Below are 1386 nucleotides of genomic sequence, written 5' to 3'. Positions count from 1 at the left end.
CAAGGAATGGGAATATATCTAAACATTTTTCTAGTTTAGAAAGATAAAATGATTTTTGATGATTTAATATGCATTTCTTAAAATACCAGTAAAATTGATCATAAAAAAATTTTTTTGTTGACTTATTTTAAGTGCACTGTAAGAATTGTATATATTTCTCCTTTAGATAATGAATTTTTGATGTATCTTCCCCTTTAAATTTTTTAAAAATATTTTTATTTGTACCTATGTGTTATGCTTTTTAAAGAAGCATTCTGGACATCAGGATTACTTGAGGAATTTACCATTTTTCTCCACCCCTTCTGTTTTACCCAAACGTGTCTCTTTAATGTGACTATAAAATGCTTTTTGAGTTTTTCTAGGTTTTTCAAACTAACTTTCACAATAAGTCTTTGATTTGTATTTATATCATGTAAGAAAACATTGTTAGTTTATACAAATATGAATATATGACCATAGTATTGTTTAGTAAATGTTTTTAAACAGTGACTGAAACTTCATCATTTAAAAAATGTTGATTGTACTTCACTAAAAAGATTTCATTTAAACACAGATGATGGAGAATATACTGGTAACCTCAACATGAGCTCTTCCAGGGGACCCTTTCCAGTTAAAAGAGGTCCATCTTCAAGAAGTGGAGGTCCTCCTTCTAAAAGATCTGCTCCTTCTGCTCCGGGGCGTAGCAGTAGAGGGACTGGAGGAAGAGGTAAATGCTGTGAATTACAAAGACAGTATTTTTTTTTTTAATGAAAATCAGCTGTTTTAAGAAACTGATTTCAAGAAAGTATATGGCATATTTATTGGTCACTACTTACTTATTTTTGGTTAGGATCTAATTCTTCAGCTTCTAATTTTAGATGCAGTAGGTAATTAACACACAGTCGGGAAAACATTCCTATTAAGTCCATGTTTGGTATAGAACCCCTTTTCATTTTTTAAAATTTCCTGCTAACATGCTTTGGTCAGCAGTTTTCTCTTTGTCATAATTTCAAGACCAAGATTTTCTTGAAAATCACAATGTCTTGTGAGAGAGTATTTTGGTGTATAGTGTAGTTGGACTGTATTTTGACCACCTGGTTTCTGTTATTAATTAGTTATAAACAATAAATGCAATTTGCCATATTTTTTCTTTCTGTGTTTGCACCATGATGGTGCTTTACTAAAAAAATTCTGTTTTAAATGCAGATGATGGTGGATACATACTTAATCTCAGCATGAGTTCTTTGAAAGTATATGTGTTAGTGATGTCCTAATCTTAAAAGTTATTAGACAGTTCATTTTAAAATCATAATTGTGTGCAAGGCATTGTTTTTGTTTTGTGAGAATACTAGGAAATGTATAAATACATGTGAGATATATTTTCTGCTTCCAAGAGTCCTCTCATTA

At 30.4% G+C, this 1386-nt stretch overlaps 1 protein-coding gene across 1 annotated transcript in view; it reads left to right on the top strand.

The window, feature by feature from the left end:
* Positions 1-1386, top strand: part of LOC103656602 (RNA-binding motif protein, X chromosome-like) — a 16576-nt gene that overhangs the window by 10634 nt on the left and 4556 nt on the right. The window contains exon 4 of the mRNA XM_008684014.2: positions 554-706. Within this exon, the coding sequence (XP_008682236.1) occupies positions 554-706 (153 nt within the window). The remainder of the gene's footprint in view (positions 1-553; positions 707-1386) is intronic.

This window comes from Ursus maritimus (assembly GCF_017311325.1).
Source record: "Ursus maritimus isolate PB19 chromosome Y unlocalized genomic scaffold, ASM1731132v1 scaffold_Y5, whole genome shotgun sequence".
NCBI classification, from domain to species: Eukaryota; Metazoa; Chordata; class Mammalia; order Carnivora; family Ursidae; genus Ursus; species Ursus maritimus.
Note: the sequence above shows the minus strand (reverse complement) of the source record. Positions and strands in the feature narration are given on the sequence as shown.